Raw genomic sequence first — 19,637 nt, 5'->3', positions numbered from 1 at the left:
CCAAAAAGTCTGTGCAGAGATGGAAATAGAGAGCATGTATTATCCTTGGCAAACAGAAAGCCATCACAGCCAGTAAAGCAGTTAAATGACTTGATGCCTATTTGACCTGAATAAAAGTTTTAACTGTAAAACACCATATGTCTAAATCTGCTGTCATCTTAAAAGAAAAACCCACATGCACTGACATTTTTCATACACAAGTGTCAGAGCTGTTATAGTTATTAATTACGAGTTATTAATTACACATTATTCACTAGACTGGCTGCTTGTACAGCAAAATAATACCTTACCCATTTTCTCCACTAATAGAATTGGATTAAGTTATGAGTTCAAACAGAGGACTCGTCTCTGTTTTAGGCGTGCACTATGCGTGGGTGCTTATAAATTAAGGGCAAAGCACTGTGGGCAGCAAAAACACTTATTAATGAGGCAGTATATTACTCTCAGATATATTAATCAACTGAGAAATAATCAGGAATGAAATCTTTGTCATTTAATTAATAAGGTTTTGATTAGTTGCAGTTAATGTCACAATGCTGCATCAACATATTAACTAGATTCAAGGTGTGATATTATTAGATGCTGGGCTACATTTGCACACTCTGCATAGTGTGCATGATGTGCAACACACATGAAAGTAAAGCTCAGGAAAATATTTGGCCTCTGGCTGAGGATGAACTACAGACTGTACAAGCGTGTCATGTATAAAAAAGGCAGGTGTGACAAGAAGGATTTGTCAGTCGTTTAAGGTTGAAAGATGCAGAAAAAAAAATCGTTGTCATGCAGCACTTTAGACATCACTTGGGAAATGATATTTTCTGACAATTTTTTAATGGTTCAGGCTTTAAAGGGTTAAATCTAATAAGCAAAGTCATAGATAAAATTGGGATCTTGCGGTGATCAGTGGCTGAGTAGACGAATTGGTTCTACTGAATATCCCTAATCCAAAGGATAATCTGTAAATCCAACGTGAAACTTTTTGAATGCTCCTCATTTTAGAACTAAGCAAGAAATAAAGACCTGAAGATTGTTTCATTTTCAAAGTTCTGATCTGTGTAAGACTGACATCATTTTGGGATTTACACTTTTCACTTGGAAAAATCAACAAAATTGTATTTTCTGACTGTTACATCCAGGTTACCTATTTTATTTTTATAGGCTCATACCAGCATCTCTTCAACTACACTCAAAAAACAGATTCAGGTCCTTCTTTCAAAGAACACATACAAATTTTGCTAGTTGTTCATAAATGTAATTAAAAAATTTTTGCACTTAAGTATTTGTAAACTCAAAGAAATAAATTCAAGCCCCTCTTTAAGCTTAAACATTTTTTTTAATCTCACTCAACGCAAATGTAGCACTCCAGCGTTACTGCAATTATTATTCGTGTGGTGAACCTAAATTATTTTCTCTCAAAGCAGTCTTTGTTACAAGAACACAAAGTTATTGAGTTACACAACGGTCCGCCTTCTTTGAAAATTTTGCGCTCTTTCAGGATCACCTAAATGAATGCAGCTGCTCTTGGCCTCTCTGTACTTTTTGGATAAAACTACACCTTCAGGTAAGGTAACATATTATTTTTTTCATATATCCAATTGTGTATTTCTTTATCAGCTAAATCTATGGCAATGCTATTTATCATGGAAGTTGTAACAGTTGTTTTTTTGAACTTTTGGTGGTGCTACCATTCTCTTCTCTGCTTGAATACTATTTGTTTTGACAATATAGACAGGTCTTTTCAAAAGTGCCTTGTTTTAGAGGAGAAATTGTGTAGCTGCCAACTTTTAAGTACTCGGAGCGTGTGCTAGCTTATTAGCAGCTAGCCAGCCATTGTGCTCAATGAAAGATGATGTCCTATAGCTAACTTCTTTCTTACTGTTTTCTTTTTATAATCTAATAATGTGGTATTCTGTGTTATTATTATTCTATAATGCCATTTTCTAGTAGAAAGTATCGTTTTGAGGTGTCTTTAAAAGCACTGCATAGTTTACTGAGGGTGCTACCAAAAGCGAACCATGTGGCCGGAAGAGTAACTGCAGTCAGCACAATGCGCACTCCCGTGACGTTCAAACTTATTTATTATAAAAGATTTCGGCTACGTCCACACTTACACAGGTATTTTTGAAAACGGAGATTTTCCGTTTTTGTTTAAAAAAATAATCCCGTCTACAGGTAAACGCAAAAATGAAGGAAAACGCTGCTAGGAACATGCCAAAGCAACAGGTGGCGATATATTCCTAAACTCAGCTACAAACAGTTTAGGTCTTGACAAACTTCACTGATGGTTCAAATGTTTAGCAACTTTCAGTGTGTTGATTCAGCAGTCTGTATTTAAACTTCTAGTTTACTATATTTATGTATGTTTTATTTCCAGGTGAATGCAGAGTTCCTGCAGATCACTACAAAACCCCTGCAGGCGAAGTTCTTGGCTCAGCTGGACAATTTAACAGACAAGCTGATGCAAATTTTTGAGGGGAGCAAAGGAGCAAAGGGCCAAAAGATCAAGGATATCATGGCGATCAGTAGTTTGGTCAGTACTAATGATAAACCCATCAATTAAATGCAATCAATCAATTACATTTTTTTCACCCTTTTTTTTTTCACCCTTGCATTAGTGTGATGACATCGACATAAAGAGGGAGCATACTCTTAAAAGCCTGGTGATCTACTTTAATGAAGATCCAGACCTACTGTTCAAGGAGTATCTGGTACGCTTATCTTTTTTTTTTTTTTTTTTCTGCCTGTCCTGTTTGGTTCTTTTGCCATCAGAATTATTGTCTAAAGGCGAGGAAAGATGCCCAACGGATTTACTTTACCAAATTGACCATCCCAGTCTTGCCGTAATGGTCTATTTGATTCATCTTTTATTGTTTATTTTATTTATTTATTTATTTATTTATTTATTTATTTTCACTTGCTAGCTACGGGACAGACTTGAATGAGGAAAAGAAAAGGGAGAAAGGAAGAGGGGGGAAAGACAGTGGAGAAGAGGGACGGGGATAAAGGGCAAAAAAACCCCAAAAAACAACTAAATAAGCAGACAAAAAAACAAAAAAAAAATACATATATCGATCACCTGTTGAGAAAGAAAAAAGAAAACAAGCAGAAGAAAACGAGAGCAATACAATAAACAACATCACTATGATATATGGGAATATAACAGTAAATACTAAATATTAAACATTATTGTGCAGCACGTAAGATCGACAGCGCACAGTGTGCTTTGAGGTAGGAGCCAAAAAGGGTGTCGTTTGTGTGTGTGAGCACCCGTGTGCACACCTGTGAGCATGGACGCGTTTGTTTTTAAAAGGTTCCTTCATGTAATGATCTGCTAGAGGGTGTGGGGAGCCACAGCCTCCAGGGCATGAAGCAGGTATGGAGGAGATCTGGTACGCTTATCACACTTTATTTTCTAGCTTCAATTTGAGTTAGGTTCAAATGCTCATATATTCAAATAAGACAATATAATTGTGAAATATGTATTATTCTTAATAGTCATTGTTGAAACTTGTACTGGAGAGCACCTTTTAAGGGGACAGATTCAGCAAAAATTCAATTGTTAATTTTTTTGATGCTGCCATGTAGGTATCTACTGCCTCTATAAACACGGTAAATGTGAAGAAAACATTCATCCACTTTCTGTCAGTGTTTAAATTCAGTTTATTTATATAGCGGTATATCACAACAACAGTCATCTCAAGGCACTTCATAAAGTAAACACTCCAGTGAAGTTCAGTTAATTATGCCAATTAGTAAAAAGTCTTCTAAGGAACCCAGCAGATTGCATCGAGACACTGACTAGTGTCACTGGCGTTACAGCAATCTTCTGGTTTCCGGAATAATGTGCCTAAAACAAGCTGTTTCAAAAGGTCCCCAATTGTCATGAAATAAGGGAAATTGACCCAGCCCACACACACACACACACACCTACACCTATAGACACTTGAGGAGCTGCTCCTCTATTTCAAGCCCCTCCCAAAGGGAGGTACATAATACCTAAACCCAAACTATTGATAGAAAACAGATTGATGGGTTTTATTCGTGTTTGGAGTGTTAATAGAGGCAGTAGAGACCCATGTTTCAGCACAAAAGGATACAAAGCTGAGTTTTGCATAATATTTCCCCTTCCAAGTGACAGAGCCCTTAAACCTGAAACATCCTGTTTTTCAGACCTCCTCCACTGAGGATGAACGGTTGAGATCCACTGCAGCAACTGTCATGGGTATTTACACCATCAGAAGAGAAGGCGTTCAGGAGCCAGAGGATGTTGGAGTTGTCATTGAAGGTACTACAGTTATGAACAACCTCGGTAATGTCATCATGGCATTCATCGTCCTCTTTGGACTGATTTATGCACTTGATCTGAGCTATCCAAATGACCTCAAGTACACTTTCGAGTTTTGTCAGAAGATTTTAATGAATCTGGATGGACAAAGGCTCGGTACAAAGATGCAGCAAATGAAATTGAAGATGTTTGTTTAGGCAAACAAGACCCCAGCACAAAATTTGATTTTGGCCTTTTTATCTCTTTTGTTCAAACTGTGACCTTTTTTTTCTCCTTTTTTTTTTGAAAAATAGAAGTTGTCTATTTTTGTCTGCTGTTCTGTTGTGAGTGATGTAACCTTTAATCTATACTACTATAGATGGATAAAAGGATTGTGGGAATTTAGCTCAAAAAAAGTTTAATGGTTGTAACCAGCATCTTCTTTTTAATTGCTTTTGGGATTTTCAAAGAGACAAAACAAATGTTGACAAGTTTGGTGTCTTCCAGTGTTTTAAAGTTGGTGTTCCCATTCTTATAAGCTTGTAAAAGTTTGAATTAGAGAAGTAAAGGGTTTTTTTTATTAAAATACCTCCCCTTTGGTAACACAAAATGTTCTTAATGAAAATCTTTTATATATATATATACATTATATATTTGTATTTAAGTATTTTTGGGTTGTTTAAAATGTTCAGTGACTGGCATAATATGGTGTGAATTGCAATGTTTAGTAGGTTATCATTGTGAATTTGCTGAAAACCTACCTGCAAGTGTCACTATAAATATATATACAATGATTCTTACGTGAAATCGGATTTTACAAATTCCAGTTTGTTTTCAGTCTTGCCTAGTAATACAAAGGTGTGTGCTTTTCAGATTTGATATTCATTTCAAATGTAAGGCACTTTTTTGTGAGCACTTTGATTTTGTTAAGGTTAATTTGACCATGTGACATGTATGTTTATTCACAAAATATTCTGTTTCTGCTTTTAATTCAAGTGAATAAAACTGATTTGAAAAAACAAATTTATTTTGTCATTATTTTAATAATTAAATTAGTTTTCTGGTAATTAAAATTATGATTTAGTTGAACTTAAAATAATCATTTCAATTCGAAAGAAAATCTAGCTCAAATGAATGACATTGTATTGAGTTGAACCAACCAAAACCTTTCACATCTTATTAATGTATTTTTTTTCCTTTTAAATGTGTTTAAAAAATTGTGTTCTACTGACTCAATTAATTAAATTGTCATGATGAACCAAAATAAATGTATTACGTGGAAAACCTGCCATCAATCAAATTGAGTTCATCCAATGACTAATTTTTATGAGTGTAGAACACCACAATTGTATAGTTATCAACTCAGAATGCTACTACAGTGAACTACTTACCGTATCAGCATCCCTATAATGCTTTTAAAGGCTAAACTGAGTGTATGTACTTTAGGTTTCAAGTGACTTTCAAAGGTTTATTGTAGTTAATCTGTGTCTCAATAAGACTGACCGTAAGTCTTGTACTTAGCATTCAGCACACATCAGCTTAATAATATTAATTCAGGTTAGATTTATTTATTTATTCAGTTTTATTCAACTTAATAAACAAGGTCAGCGCACAAGGTTCAGCTGGACACTCTCTGGTGAATCTGGTGAACTGAACTGTTGATGCTTCTCAGGATCATACCTAAATATTTTTTTTTGTTAATGGACATGGTTTAAAACAACTTGTTGAGCAGCTTAAATACTTGGGCTTTCTCACACACAAATAAATTGCATAAGAATTGCAAAGGGAAGAGCGGCATAGAGTGCATTTAAAGATCTGCTTTTTCTTAAATATCTTATTTGTGGCCTCTGTTTTTCAAATACAGCTTAGAGGTTGAGCTTAAAGAGAGAGCAAAGCAGGAATGTAGAAAGAGTGAGAGATATTTTAATCTGTAATATTCATGTAGAGATCAGATACTGAAAGAGGATCAATTTAAAGCCGTGTCTCACATTTCCCTCCTGCACTCTTGGTTGAATATGAAACAAAAGAGTCACCTGAACTGTCACTTTGCCTTCTTTTTTAAAGTTTTTCTTTATTTACTCTATAATGAACAATGCTGCTGCATTATGCAAGTTCTTACATGTGTGCACTGAGCACTAAAAATGTGCCTTTAATGCACCGCATTAACCATCTCATGATTAAAGTTCTGGGCCAATCAGATCAGCAGAAGGCCTGGGATTACAGCAGCAACATCTGGGGGCCATGCTAATGGACTGCATATGTTTTCAATTTTAAGAGTTTGAAGTCAACATGTTGCTCTTGATTTCATGTAAAAGTAGGGGAGCGGGTGAGTGAGGATGGTGGGTGTGGGTGGAGCTGAACGATAACTCTCCCTCACTTTCTTTCTTTTAAAATTTGTCAATCACGACTGAGTGCAGCTGTCATCATTAACCAAAGTACCGTTGATGACAAGAGACCCTCCTAAAGTGCGTGAGTGTCCCTGAGCACTAACAGAAACCCAAATAGCCCCATCTGTCAATTTTACACTCTATGATTTTTACTCAGTGCACACGACTTCTGTAAGTGTAATATGCTGCTGGGATTTTATAAAAAGCAAATACACATGCTGAAGAATATTTACGCTCTCAGCTATGTTTTTTAATCCACATTTTAGAGCGGAAGCAGAGTATTTTAAGTATTTTAAGAGTCAAACACAGGTCAGCAGGGCCATTTCAAGGCAACTGGTATTATACTTTTTGATTTGGGGTGAATAGAAAAGTCCAGTTCTTACTAACAATCCACTCTGGTGTGTTTATGAAGCCATGAGCTTAAAATTTTAAACAAAGATGGCCTGGCAACTGATAACTTTTTTTCTTTTTAGAAAGGGATGAAAAATAATGTTTAATTACAGCTGTGTATGCAAAGCTGTTTATAAAATGTTTAGGGGGTATTTCCTTTTCACTTTTGCTCATGCAAATAAATCTTCCGAAGCTGGTGCTGCATAAATGTTCTTAAGTCTTTCTCTGGCTTATTGGTGCACTGAAGGAAGCTGTGCCACAACAATTAGAATGTACGTTTTATAATAAAGTTAAACTACAAGGTCAAGAGTCACAAACAGAAACGGTTCTCCTTGAAAGTAATGGTTACGCATTTTAAAGAATGTCAGCTGCAACAATGAATGATGTGGGACTCAAGTGGGACTGCCGCTAAAATGCTCCAAAATGTGCAAATTTATTCTAAAGGCAAAATGTTTCAGCTTTTCTTAAAACTTGCCATGAGTACACAACAAACATGCTTCACTTTTTACTGGAATACAACCGAGCCAAAATAAATGAATAAATAAATTTTAAAAATTTAAGATTTTTTTTAAGTTGATAAACAGGAAATGTCAAACACGGCTAACCATGCATATGTAAAGTCAGCTTTAACCAAATTTCATAAACTCAATATAAAGATGAAAAAAATACAGAAATACATATTATGCTTCAAAATGGTGAATTATCTGTGATATGAGTGAGTGGTTTCACAGTCAGACATGGCCCTCCATGTCATATCCAATTTTCTGAAATGAAAACAGCAACAGTGTGAATGCTCAACCTTAGACTTCAGAAATCAGTGGGTGATGACACAGTAGCTACTTCTATACTGTGGATGTTGTACAATTGTTAAATCATGATTTAATGACCTCTTGATGAGAATCTGTTTAACTTTTTAGCAAAACTAAAGCTCAGTGTCCCAAACGCTAAATAGTTCAAGGAAACATTCACACTCAGGTCATAAAAAGCTGATCCTGTTCATCTGGACGTAACATTTCATCATTTCACCCCCAACCTTATAAACAGCACATTTGCATAATGACTGAAACTAGCACCACTGACTGACAATGATCAATAATATGCAAACTGATCACTGGCCAACTGATCAGTTGTAAATGGCCATTGATCAATGATGTTCAATGATGATCAATGATGAAGGGAGTTTTTCCTTCCCACTGTCACCAAAGTGCTTGCTCATAGGGGGTCATATGATTGTTGGGTTTTTCTCTGTATGTATTATTGTAGAGTCTACCTTACAAGCACCTTGAGGTGACTGTTGTTGTGATTTGGTGCTAAATAAATAAAATTGAATTGAACTGAATTGATGTCCAGATGAAAAGAATCAACTTTTAGGGATTTCCTTACCTGGATGACTGAGCAACACCAAGATAAATCACTCTCAGGCTGAGTAAGATTTTAGGGTGCATATTAAGGACTGAAGGACTTTTTTCATGCATAATATTAATAACCTACTGCAATGCATGGGGTAATTTCAGGTGCTGCTTTGATTAAGCTTTTCTGTGTTTTCAGTATCTTCTTCTAGATTATCTGTATTGAGAACAATTTACCCCTCATCCTACATCTTACCTGTGAGTCTATATTACTCAAATACTGGCACTATATCTAGTGATACAGTGGCAGATCATTATGTAAATGTGACAAATCTTCACTAATCATCTATATGCCACATGTATTTAGGTCCAAGTTTATAGAAGCGTGGAATACTTCAGGCCAGGTGCCAGATTAGCTCACAGGGTGAAGAAGCAGCCAAATGCCCGATGGCTGAAATGCAGCAGCCTGAGTTTGAGTCAAACCCGAGGCCCCTTCCTCTTTCCCCACTCTCTCACCCTCCTGTCAGTTTCCACTATCTAATAAAGGTGAAGGCCCAATAATAATTAAAAATTCGGAATCAGTCAGTAGCTGGCATCTTAATCTAACTTACTACTAACTTCTAATTTTGCACAACCTTGCAAATCCTCTATCATCATTGTCTGGACACTTCTCTTTATTATAATGCCTTGTAGAACAACCACATTGATCATTTTATTGGTGCTGATCGAATCTGGGTAGATTTAAACTGTCAGCTGTGCCTCTGCATTTTTGCTTTGGGGAACTGAAAGGGAACTTTGGATGTGGAAATGGCTATGACATCAGACTTAACAATCAGATAACAACATGTTCTCATCCCAGTATGACTAACACTCTTGTTGTATAAGAAGCCACTGCTGCCATCATAGAGATATGCACCAGGCGTCCTTTGGGTCTGGTGCCTTGGTACACTGATGGCAACAAGACTGGATGCAGAATTTTAAAATGTATGCATAGCAGTGGCATGAATCAAATGTTTGTCTACTAAAAGACTTTGCTGCTTGGATGCCTTCACGGGTCTCCAATTTTAATTGCTGGTTAATTGTGGTCTTTCTTTATTTTCAAGTTTAAACTACCAAGTTACAATTGGGATCAAAAACCTCATATACAGCATACAGCACTATACACTGATTAACTCTCCCAAACCTAATCAAAACTTTTGTAAGTCTTGTACTTATGTGACAATAATGAACTACATATGAATGACCCTTAGTAGGTGACAAGTATAGCTGTTTTTATTATCTTCTTTCTGTATAACATCTGCCGGTAGGTATTGAAATATCCTAAAGATTATATCAGTGTTTGGGGCAAAATAATCCATCAAAAATAGAGGTGGAAAAACATCTTGTTGGATCTCATGTTTGGCACTGTGTTTTTGGGGATACTTAAGTCAATGAGCATATCCTGTGGTGTGTGTGTGTGTGTGTGTGTAAATGTGCACGTGGCACATGAGCTTGTTTGTCATCATCGAAAACAACAAAGGCTTATGTTTCTGTCATCATTAACGCCCTTAACTCTGTCAGATCACTGCCGTGCGTCCCTAATGTCTCTCAGTTAATCCCTCAGTTCACACAATGTTGTACAAGGGTATTAGTGCATCGGTGGTACGAGATCAGGCACAATAATAATAACAATAATAGCAAGAAAAACTGTTTTTGATGCTGAGCTTTAATATGGGGGGGATCAGGAGATCACAAACAATACAGATGTAAAATTGATCCATATGTGGCACTCTTGATCTCATTTAGGGGGGAAAGAAGAAGTTGTTGGTCTGTCATTAAAAAAAATTGTTTTGATCGAGCGATTAAATGTGAATTTGTCATTTTTAGTGTAGTTGCATATTAGCTATATCATTAGTTGTGCTGAAATCGTCACGTTGTTTTACTTTAAATACATTTTCCTTGAAACTAAATTTTGGGACAAGTTAATTAGAATGTTACCAAAAAGTTATTAAAATATTTGAGCCTGAATAATTTACTTTGTAATAAAGAAAGAGTTTTCAGGAAATAACAGGCTGTACATGTAATTTCTTATCTTTAAAACCCGCTGTGTGAGTTTTAATCTCTGGCTGCATGTGTACGTACAGTACGTGTGTCACATTGCCCGCCTATCTGTGTCCTGCATATGCGATTCAACTTAAGCCAACCTCTTTCACACACACACATACAGAGGGAGAGAGAGGGAGAAAGGCAGCTAATATTCATTGTTATTTAAACACCAGAGCAGATAAGCAGCTGAACAATAATTATTTTCTGGAACAATAATTATTACCATTTAATTCTGTTGTTTACCATTTTGCCCAGTGGCCCATCTTTAAAAGCCAGCCTCTATCTATAATGACAAGCCCTTGAGCAGAACTACATTTAACACAAATATCAAATAATTAAAAATCAAATAATTGAAAAGTAAAGGTGTGGCTTTTTTTTTTTTGAACATTAATTGTCTAAGAATTTGCAGGCTGGTTCTTCTCAGTAGACTGCTTTTGTTCTTGTTTGTTTTTCCATAATTTGCAGTGCAGTGAGTGCGATGAGCATTGCTGGAATCACTTTGTGTGAACTCATATTTGTGTTTTGTCAAAAAGTGTATTGTTTAAAAAAAAATCCATAGAAGTTGGATTGTTATTTTAGTAGATGTTTAAGTAACAGGGCTTCTAGTTATTAAAATGACTCCAAAGTTAGTTGACTGGTTTATATTTTATCTAAGACTTATGGCACTTGATCCATAAGTGCAGACTGATTTATATTTTTAAATTTATTGAAATTTATTATGGCCAATTACAAAAAGCTCTTTCTAGCGCATGACTTGACAAAGAAGCAGCAAAACAACATAAATAAAACTATTATAAATAATAATGTTTGTGATCATGGCTGATTTTGATTTTACTGCCTCAGTTTCAGTCCTCATATTGTGCATTCTGCCTCATTGTCACACTGCTTACTGTGGAGTAGCAAACAAAGCTGAAGCCGTCATTAAAGTATATTTCAAATCCAAAAGAGATGCAGGTAAAACAGCTTGTCGAAAGGAATAAACATTTGTATTTGTGAAGGATTGCTGTATTTGTGCTTTGAGGCCTATCCTGTTTACTTTCTCTGTTTTTTCTTTTCAATAAAAGCAAGAGCAAAATCTGTTGTTTCCACTGTAATCTGTGATGTGAAGTTGTGTTTGTGAGTGCCTATGGATATGATCACCCCTGTACTGTATGTTTGAAAGGATTACAAGCCGGATCAGAGGATTACACAATTAAAGCTTGCCTGGGGTGAGGGAGGCACACGAATGTGATATTATGACAAGACGAACTGAGGTAAACTCACACAAACACATTGGCTTAGAATTATGCATTTGTTTCAAGTCATGCAAACACATGCCATTCCCCAAAAACATACAGTGTAGGTGTGTGGAAACAATAAGTGTCATAAAGACACTGTTAAATGTACCATATGTAAGTGCCACGTAAAGCTAAAATATATATATCTTTTTTCTTTATGTTTACTATTTGAATGTGTCCCTGACATGCCTGTCCTAACAACATCTTTATCTGATGCACTTTGAACTTTGCCCATCTATTGCATGGGACCTTAGTAAGTGCAGCGCAGAGTTTTTGGTATTTAAAAGTTGTTTCTTTGTGACCTGTTTTCACAAGCTTGGCTGCTGCCATACTTTGTGTGTAGAGTTTGTCTTTGTTTAAACTCAGGCATGTTTCTGTATGTGATGAGCTAGGAGTGAGACCAGGATTGAATGGCACTGTTGAAGCACATATTTGATTTCATTTGACATGCAGTGAGGCAGCTCAGCAAAGGGCAGTATATTCAAGTATATGCAATATTAAGCTAAATGAATTTTGTATTGAATAACAATTTTTTGAAAAACAATTATGCAAAGCATGTGAACAGAAAGTGGGTCATAAGCTGGGCCAGAGTAAGCTCAGTTTATTCAGCAAAACCAAATTGACAAGGTGTGGCTGTGTGGCAAGCAGAGGTTGGACCCAAATGCAGGACTCCAGAGGCGAAACATGAACTTAAACAGCTTTATTGCTGAGAACCACAAACTCAATCACAAAACAATAAACTTCTGGCGTGGTAACTACGCCGCAAAACATGAAGCACACAGCACAGGGGGGAAACATGGCGGAAGGACATAAAGACTGACTACACAGCATAACGAGAGGATGGGCAACAGGTAGAAACACAGCAGGAACAAATCTGACTAACTGAACAGGGGAAGCAAAACAACATAACACACTAAGGAGTGTGCTAAAGACAGAACACAGAGACAATGAACGTGAAATGACAACAAGACTGACAAACACAGGAAACACTGAGGACAACACACAAGGAAAACACTGAGGGAGCTAAACCAGCACCAATAGGGATAAACAAGAAAAACTAATAAATATAAGAAATACTAAACTAGGAAATATGAGTCTAGAAACACCATAATGATTAGTCAAGAAATCCATGAACACAAAGCAATTGATTAATGACCCAGAACCATGACAGAAATTGCTTTTAAAATTAATTTTCCTTGTGTTTTTCCATGTGGTGTTTTTTTTCTCATAAGGAACTGTTTCAAGGAGGATCAAATGTTTACATTTCTTTCAGAATGACTCTTAATGTATGAAAAAGTCCAACTACACCACAATGGAATGATTTGATCTTTTACTTACAGAAATGATTAAATATTTGTGGGCAAATACTAGGGGTGCAACGATACTCGTATCGATATTGAACCGTTTGATACAGTGCTTTCGGTTCGGCACGCATATGTATCGAACAATACAAAATTTTTAATTTATTTTATCAACTTTTCTTCTGACGATGCTGTCTGAGTTGAGCGCTCAGTGGATCTGCGTTCGACTACTCCGCCTAGGCTGCACTGTCGAGCGCAGATCCACTGAGCGCAGCGCAAGCTAGCAAGACAGCAGCTAAGCTCATTGCAACATGGCAAATTGAACCTCCCCCACCCTCATTCAGATCTGGCCTTTGGAACTATTTTGGTCTTCATGTGAAGTATGAACCTGAAGGTAAGCGCGTCATGGACAAAAGTAAAACAGTATGTCGGATGTGCCAGGCAATGCTCAATTACATGGGTGGGAACTACTGCGTTAGCGCAGTTTTCTCGTTAACGTGTTGCCGTCCAGCCCCACGCACGGGGCGATCCGCGGTAGCTCGTTAACGGAGATTTGCCATTTTGTGGCATTAACGTCATTTCAGATTAACGCTGACAGCACTAGTGGGAACACAACGAATATGACTGCACATTTACGCCGACATCATCCTAGTGCAAAGACAAGTGGAAGCAGACAAAAACAACAAGCACGCATGCTACAAACTTCACCCGAGTCATTTAGACAGCCGTTAGCACATGATTCTCCTTATGGGGACCTGATATGTTTAATATGCTGCTGAGAATATAGCCCAGAAGAAGCGTATAGTATAGCTTTTATTTTGGAAAGAGACATTTCTCTGTAATAAACTCTCTTTTCCAAAGATGAGTGATTTCTCGATCAGATAGATTAATTTTTTTATTACTTTGTTGTTTCAGCAACATTAAATTTAAAAACTGTACTTTTGAGTTAAAATATATATTTATAATTTTAATTAAAAAAGCATGAACATTTTTTTGTATCGAAAAAATATGGAACCGTGACACCAAAGTATCGAACCGAACCGAACCGTGAATTTTGTGTATCATTGCACCCCTAGCAAATGCATGCTGATCGAGAATAACGCTGATCGAGGTCAATGATGGCTGTTTCCCTTTATTTTTTCTTTATTTCACTTACTCTGTTTGATTTCCTTCTTTCTTTTCTCGTGTTTTATTTATCCCCTCCATCCTCGTATCCCTCTCTATGTTGTCTGGTGATTAAGAGGTAGTTTAACCTCTAGTCCTCATTAATTATAGACGAATAGAAAAAGCCTGGGTTGTTCCACTTCCTGTCTGTAGCACTAATAGAGCCCTTAACATTCACATTAACATAGCTCTTGTTTACTCAGGGAGATGGACAGACAAGTCAGAAACATGGCCGAGTGGAAAGATGAGACACACAAATGCACCATGTCAATAGCGTAATGCATGCAAACTGCATGAACAAGCCTATGTGGGCACCTGAGTATTACACCCACATGTGTGTGATAACGCATTTAAAAATGCTCCTTACAGCAGCCTCCACTCCCCTTCACTTGTGGGATACTGGATGTGACCATGGGCAGACTCCTAATTGTTATCTGTAAGTTGCAGCATATGAGCTAAAAGGAATGTGTAAACACGCCCGCCCACACACACACACAAGGAAAAGATAATCATGATGTTAATCATGCCTTTTATTTTTAAATGCACTCATATCATTTTGGAATTAAGCTCTTGTACAAGGTTAAATGAGCAATCTCAATCTAAAAAAACAAAGCTCTCCCTCTCTCTGTGTCTTTCTTTCTCAAACACACGCACAAACACACACACACACCTCTTGCTCTCATGCACGCACAGCAAGAAAATACTGTTTGCAGGCCTTATGGGACGACATTTGTGGTAATTCATTCAGAATCCATTTTAACACATTGTGCAGACCTAAGTGCCAATCTTCCTTTTTGGTGAGTTTCCATGATTTTATGTCCCATATAAAACGATGCAGTTTGCTCCACAATGGCCTATTTAAGTTACATTACCGCCGAATATCCCCCAGTAAAGAAAATTAAGCTGTGATACTGAGAGATCATCTTGGTTAGTTATCTTCTCCCCGCCGAGATGTGTCGCTTTGACACCCCACAGAGAGAGCTGAATGATTCTCTTGGACGAGAGATAATAGTCTTGTAGTGCGTTACTTGCCTAAGACCTCTCTTTCGCTTTCCCTCCCTCTCTCTCTCTGCTTCTTTTCTACCTTTTAACAAACCTAATCCAAAAGACTTTTATAATTTAAGTTGCATAATGCTGTTATAATAATTATCTAACACATCTATGGGTTACACAAGACAAATAATATTGCAACTTTACATAGTAACCTCTAAGAATCATAAAACAAATTTGTCAGGAGTGTGAAAAAAACATGATAATGAAGCTGGGAGAAGTCACCGTTACTTCCTTTTGTCTTTTCTTTTTGTTTTTCCACTTTTAACTTGTACTGCTTAACATCATGAGAAAAATCCCCCAAATGCTCCAGTGTAAAAAAAATTCCACTCAGGAAGGGTGTTTCTAAATCCTGTTTCTGGATTATATTCGTAAACACACACAAACAATCTAAATGTACCATTAGTTCTACTGACTTGCTACTGCTTCAAAAGCAGCCTGCATCGCATCAATCTGAGCTATATTCAGAAGATAAAACATTTAAAGAACAATACCGGTGGATTTACATGTTTTAGCTCGTTAACCACAAAACGTATTATGAGCACTGCGTTACTGCAGACAGCTTTCTATAGCATAAGTTTTTAATAGATTTCCCAGCTTAGAATGGTATCCACGCTTCCCATGAGGGTGAAAGACTTTTATCAAAACTGTCCCACTTCTCCAGTCCATTATGATGAGATGATAATGCAGCTTTGACCACAAAAATAAAACCAGCTAAACGGCCAATAAAATACATTTCCCATGTCAACAAGCTCTTAAAGTCATCCTTTTGGTGGAAAGTGCACGTACCATTGTGCTCTAGCTTGTGCACAAATGTGTCAAACAAACCGAGAAAACAATAACATCAAGCCTGCAAAGATGGACACACACACACACACACCAACACACACTCACACACACACACAAGCACGCACGCACACACAGCCCAGCCCCTTCTGACCTTGCAGGCTCTCTGCTTGGCTTTAAAGCGCACTGTAGCGCCCAGCAGTCTGCCTGCACTGCAGAGCTAATTGGCTTCAGCTCAGTGTTCACTGTTAACGTCTCATTACTCATTCCACTTAAAATAACTTACACGAGTTTGCTTGTGTTCAGGGGTCATTAAAAGTCAAGCAAGCCTTTAATTATGGATCTGAGTCATTCAGTAAATAAAACTGTATCTTCCTACAGCTCCAAATTGTACAGTATCCTTTTTTTAGTCCTTCCTAACATACCTGTTCACACAGTGAATGCTCTGAAGGACCAAACATCGGGGAAACTTGAGATGATCATGGAAAAACTGATAAGGCTGATAAGTTGATAAAATATTAAATGAAGGAACTCCAGGTGGGACTTCCACAAACGTACTTCAAAACTTAGGTCACACTCGCAGATGAGTAAAAGCTAACAAAGAGCAGCGTAACAAATTAACACCAGAAGTGGTCAACTTCTTCTCATAAAACAACCTCTTTTTAAATAAACATACATTCATATGGAGACTCAAATCAGCAACAATTATATTGTGAAAGATTATAGAGAGTATATTTGAACACACTCTGCTGTCTCAGAGGAAGGTATGTCTGTACTTCCTTAATTAATTAAATTAACAGTGCAAGGGTTGTTTTGTTACAAGCTGTACTTGAACACAATGAGGGCCTCTGCACATATCTGAAGCAGGTAAAACATAGCATTGGTTACTTACCTGCATTTGCCTGAAATGAATCTGCAACTTGAAGGACCAGGTAATTATGCAGATTCATGTCAGGAATAATATTTCTAGGACTTAGAAAGCTACAGTATAGACACACTAAATTAAATTGTGTTTTGGGACTTTCTTTATTTAAACATTTGCACTAAATTTAACACCTTTTTGGGACTAAGTTTTATTGCTATGTCAGAGCAACGTTCACACACACAAATCTCTGCAGAGCAGGCGCGCGCACAAAATATGATCAGATGAATGAGTATAAGGTGGTGAATGTCTAAAAGGTGAAAACAAACCAGCGAGAACGTACATGCGCTTATTTACAAACGATTTAAAAGAGCGATGTGCCTTTTTGTTTGATTAAAAATTATTTTCTGTGAACATTGAGTCACGTGAATTTGGCACAATTATCATTTCTCAATAATTCACTGGCTAATGTTCCAGATCTCCGATGAAATATGGGAACCTTTAGTTGTTGGTCTGTTCTGCTAATTGGTACAAGCGCCTCGGGCAAGCTCACATCTAACAAACTGAGGACAGCATCACTCACAGGGCTGAGTCTTGATACGGGAGCAGTTTAAAAATAGAACCATGACAAATAAAATCTAAATTAGAACAGATGGCACCTGGAGTTGATGATTTACACCCACATATGAGAGCACTTGAAACATTAAGATTCCCACAGAAAAGAGAAAAAAAATCGTGTAATACGTAAAAAGAAAAACTGTTTTTGGCCCACGGCTTTAAATAGGCGTTAAGATTCAGTGTAATAATGTAACCTAATAGGCTGTGACAGGGCAGCACTAATGCTGTAAATAGACCAGCACTGTTTCGGTATTCTTTCATTCTAGTCATTTATTTAAACTGGCAAAAAAATAAAAAAGTTTAAAAAGTTAAACAAATTAAAAAATATATATATAGAAAAAAAGATAATATAATATTAAACTTAATTACTTTTTCGTATTTATTTAACATGTGTGTTAATTGTAATGCAATGTAAATCTTCACTGCACAACTCAGTCGAAGGATTCAGTAGAAGACGCGAGGCATTAAGTGAGGATTTAAACTGGGGAGTGCAGGACGAGTGTGCGCCATATTGTAGCCTACATCTGCCTCTAAATCCGCAATAAATTAATATAAGCTCTGGTGAGTTGTTACAGAACCAACGTGAATATATTTTGTGGTTAAATATCAGTTTTGTTTTAGATGCTGTCTCGTTTAAAAACATAAATAAATACAATATTCGAACAGCTTGAAGTAGGATGATCTGAATGGCAGTTTTAAAATTTATAAAATACATTTTGTTCTTGTTCTGTAAGTTGCATGTGTGCAACTGTTTCAAGAGAATGAGGGTTACTAATAAAATAATGAAAATCAAATCGATGCTGTGGGGTACTTCAGTCTTGATCCAGTGCCTTTTGAAAAAAGGAGGTGATGCATCTCAGTATGGTAATCACTCACCCGGGGCATGTTTCACTTATTGACAGATTTGATGTTAAATGTCTCAAGATCACTTAGTGTTGTAGCTCTTAATTTATTATGTTTTTGGACGTGCAGCACTCGCTCTCCCTTTTTTTCATCCAGCTTTGACCCTCCGAGGTCACACAAGCATTTTTTTTCCTTTAACCGCAAGATTAATTTCTCAGTAGGGCGACCGACTAATGTATTACGAAAAAAAGTGAAATGTATTCCAACGGGACTAATAGCTCTATTGTATTCCAATACGTCTTTCCCTGCTTCACATGGTTTAGTCATGCTCGGATTTTGATAACATGTCAGAGACATCTCTGTCCTGGAGAAGGAAAGTTAACCCAACAAACGAGTAGCCATTCATTTACTTCATTGCTGTTTATCTGCGCATTATTAGTGAGACCTAGAAAACAAATACATCTACACATAAAAGTTATTTCATATTCTACATTATTTCACATTCTGCAGCAAATTGTCACATATTTATTTTAAATATCTGGTAACCACGTGGTAAACATAGATAATATAATCATATCTAAATTTTTATTATTTTAAATAGGCCACTTCTGGATAGGGTGTTACGTAAGTGTTTGCCAAAAGGCATTTCTGAAGCAAGATTGGGTATCAGCTCTTGAAGGTAGGCCTACTTTACCTGGTTTTTACACTCTTTTATTCCCCTCGCCCTCTATTGTGACGTCACCAAGCACCATAACTGCGGCCCGTGCGTGATTCCGCTCTTTGCCCCCCTTTCCTACCAGCCCCAACCCACCTCTTGTCCCATTGCAGAGTGTTCCCGTGGCGTCCGTCCGCGAGACAAAAGCACGCGCAGTGACATCCTAAATTGGTTTGAAAAGGAGCAGATGGGGCTCTCGCTCTCCTCTGTGTCGCACACACACACACAGGCGCGCACAGATTTAAAGCAGAGCCTAAAAGCGATTCTGTCATGTTTATCAAGATGCTATTGAGAAAAGATTGGGCGAGAATAAATTACAGGCAATCTCAGTATCCGGCAGCCTTTTAACCAGACTGACAGTTGCTCAGACAGATGAATGCGTAATTTGAAATTCGCAAGGAAGAAGTTGGATTAAAAGCGGGCTTTCCAAAACTTTCAGTGTTGATGACTTTTATGGATTATCTGATGGTGTGCAAGGAAATTAATGGGTGACATGAAAGTAAAAATCTAGGGACTGGATGTCTCTCGACTATGTTAAGATATGTC

At 37.0% G+C, this 19,637-nt stretch overlaps 1 protein-coding gene across 1 annotated transcript; it reads left to right on the top strand.

Annotated features, from left to right (window-relative positions):
* The first annotated feature begins 2,200 nt into the window (after positions 1 to 2,200).
* LOC146383550 (uncharacterized) lies at positions 2,201 to 4,811 on the top strand. Its single transcript, XM_084932581.1, has 3 exons — positions 2,201 to 2,530; positions 2,616 to 2,708; positions 4,171 to 4,811. Exons 1-3 carry the CDS (start codon positions 2,360 to 2,362, stop codon positions 4,480 to 4,482), a joined length of 576 nt encoding a protein of 191 aa, XP_084788707.1. The 5' UTR covers positions 2,201 to 2,359; the 3' UTR covers positions 4,483 to 4,811.
* Positions 4,812 to 19,637: the final 14,826 nt, after the last annotated feature.

Source organism: Perissodus microlepis, chromosome 7, assembly GCF_051167445.1.
Source record: "Perissodus microlepis isolate ML-2025 ecotype Zambia chromosome 7, ASM5116744v1, whole genome shotgun sequence".
Lineage (NCBI taxonomy): Eukaryota > Metazoa > Chordata > Actinopteri > Cichliformes > Cichlidae > Perissodus > Perissodus microlepis.
This window is presented reverse-complemented; position numbering and strand designations above follow the sequence as displayed.

What these genes read in the sequence shown, in the direction of transcription:
- LOC146383550 (XM_084932581.1), top strand. Translation starts at nt 2,360, where the DNA reads ATGTTTTATTTCCAGGTGAATGCAGAGTTCCTGCAGATCACTACAAAA. An exon ending in TCATGGCGATCAGTAGTTTG is followed by an intron (nt 2,531 to 2,615) that starts GTCAGTACTAAT and finishes CCCTTGCATTAG; the next exon opens with TGTGATGACATCGACATAAA. An exon ending in TACTGTTCAAGGAGTATCTG is followed by an intron (nt 2,709 to 4,170) that starts GTACGCTTATCT and finishes CCTGTTTTTCAG; the next exon opens with ACCTCCTCCACTGAGGATGA.